Genomic DNA, 2,491 nt, shown 5'->3' with positions numbered 1-2,491 from the left:
ATACAGACCATTTGATCATTCATAGCTGCACATGAAAACTGATAAGATGTTATTTTTGTTGCTGTGTTGAACACATGTTAGGTTAGACATTCTGAGATGCTGTGCTGTTGTGTGTGTTGACTGCTGTGTTCCCCGCTAATCTGTGAGGAGGTCATCATGTCTTTGTCTCTGTGTTTCCTTTCATTTGTCCATCTGTGCTTCTGCTCACTCTCAATTATTCATATTTTTATCAGACAAGGATGAAGTATGAAAGGAGGAAGATAATGATGATGATGATGATGATGATGATGATGATGATGATGATGTTTTTTCCCCCCTTCTGATATGAGAATGCACAAATGCCATACTTGACTTTCACCTGCAACATTCACTGCCTTTGCTTTTTGTTTCTGTGGTTTGTAACACACCACCCTTCTCCTCCCACTTCCCTCAGGTTTTGGTCTGCTTTGGGTTGACTGGTCATTATGCTGATGCAGCTCTGTAGTTTCAAGGTCAGTGCCCCCTCCCTCCCACCCACCACTGCAAGCACCCACCACTGCAAGCACCCACCACCTTCTCCATTTGCCTGCTTACCTCCACCCAGCTCCCAGTTTGTCTGTAGGATTATGAGATATTGAAGGCTGGTGGTAATTAACTAGTGCCTTAGAAAAAATTAGAACATTGTAAAAAAGTTCAATATCCTTCGTCAGTTATTCAAGAAAGTAAAAATTTAATATATTCTAGAGTCATTACATGTAAAGTGAAGTATTTCAAGCCTTTTTTTTGTTGTAATTTTGATGATTATGACTTATAGCTGACTGGCTGGCCTATAGCTATAGTGTGGTAGGACAAAGTCACAACCAAAACATCTTTTCAAGAACTTGGTAGAACTTCACAAGGAGTGGACTGAGGCTGGTGTCAGTGCATCAAGAGCCACCAAAGAGCTACAACTGTCTTATTCCTAACATCAAGCCACTCCTGAACGAGAGACGACGTCAGAAGATCTTACCTGTGTAAAGGAGTAAAATAAGTGGACTGTAGCTCAATAGTCCAAAGTCTTCAACCCTCTTTTCAGATTAAGTAAATTTTGAATTTCGTTGAAAAATCACTATCCTAGAGTCTGGAGGAAGAGTGAAGAGGCACCAAATCCAGATGTTGGAGGTCCAGTGTAAAGTTTCTGCAATCTGTGACGATTTGTGGTGCCATGTTGTTGGCTGTCGTTGGTCCACTGTGTTTTATCAAGTCCAAAGTCAACACAGCGTCTACCAAGAGATTTTAGAGCACTTTATGCCTCCATCTGCTGACGAGCTCAATGGAGAAGCCAATTTTCTTTTCCAGCAGGACTCAGCACCTGCCCGCATTGCCTAAACGACTACCAAAAGGGTTTGCTGACTATGATATTACTGTGCTTGACTGGCCAGCCAACTCACCTGACCTGAACCTCATAGCAGTCAAGAGGAGGATGAGAAACACAGACTCCAAAATACATATGAGCTGAAGGCTGCTATCAAAGCAATCTGGGCTTCAAGAGCACCTCACCACTGATGTTTTGATACATGCCATGCTGCATTGATGCAGTAATTTTTGGTAAAGGAACTTCAGTTAAGCATTGAGTGTGTAAATTATAGTACTTTTCAGAAGCTGGACATATTTTTATTGTAAATGCTTTTTTAAACCATCGTAGATGTTCTAATATTTTGAGACACTAAATTTCTGATTTTCAGAAGCTATAAGCTGTTATCATCAAAATGAAAACAAAAAGAGGCTTTATATACTTCACTTTATGTGTTATGAGTCTAGAATATATTATTATGTCACTTTCTTTAGTATTACTACACTTCTTTCATGATGTTCTAATATTTTGAGATGTACAAGTATATGTGCAACATATTTTGTTCTAACATTAAGTACCTTCATATGTGATGATGTTAATGCCAAAATATAACCTGAATGCATTTTATCTTTTTTTTTTTGTTACAGAAAAAATATACAATATTTGCCAAATCACTGATTTAAAAAAAAAATTATAGATTGCTATAGATAACCATGCTTCATCACCAACTGCGTGCACAAAATGCTTCACCATTTAGGCTGATCCGTTAAGGCTGGCTGAGTCGTACCGTGAAGCCGCTTTCTAACTGGAGCATTCTCTGATCTGATCTGATCTGAGCTCCCAGGATGGTAAAATCTCTCCCTCAGATTTGGACTTGCTGGAAATGAAGCTGCATCCTGCAGTGATCAAACCATCAAAGCTGAACAGAACTGAACTTCATATAGGTCATGCCAGACCTTTAAACTAAGTTTAGTGATTGGAAAGGTTGAATGGTTCGTTTTCACAACATCTTGCTTTCATTAATTTGACCCCAAATAAAGTCATTTGCAAATGGGAACCACTTTTTGTTTTATTTCTCAGAATTTTATCATGCACTATCTATTCAGAACTGTTTTTTTACCATTGGATCTAGTTGGACACAATAACATATATTTTGAACATATATATATATATATATAT

The 2,491-nt window shown here is 38.3% G+C and overlaps 1 protein-coding gene across 1 annotated transcript in view; it reads left to right on the top strand.

Annotated features, from left to right (window-relative positions):
* Nucleotides 1–464: 464 nt before the first annotated feature.
* LOC103370626 (E3 ubiquitin-protein ligase HECW1-like) overlaps nt 465–2,491 on the top strand; it is a gene marked incomplete at its 3' end in the record, with an annotated part of 73,275 nt that continues 71,248 nt past the window's right edge. The window contains exon 1 of the mRNA XM_008299745.1: nt 465–491. Within this exon, the coding sequence (XP_008297967.1) occupies nt 465–491 (27 nt within the window). The remainder of the gene's footprint in view (nt 492–2,491) is intronic.

The sequence above is a fragment of the Stegastes partitus genome, unplaced genomic scaffold (assembly GCF_000690725.1).
Source record: "Stegastes partitus isolate 25-593 unplaced genomic scaffold, Stegastes_partitus-1.0.2 Scaffold1454, whole genome shotgun sequence".
In the NCBI taxonomy this organism is placed as follows: Eukaryota; Metazoa; Chordata; class Actinopteri; family Pomacentridae; genus Stegastes; species Stegastes partitus.
The sequence above is the reverse complement of the archived record's forward strand: the minus strand, read 5'-3'. Positions and strand labels throughout refer to the sequence as shown.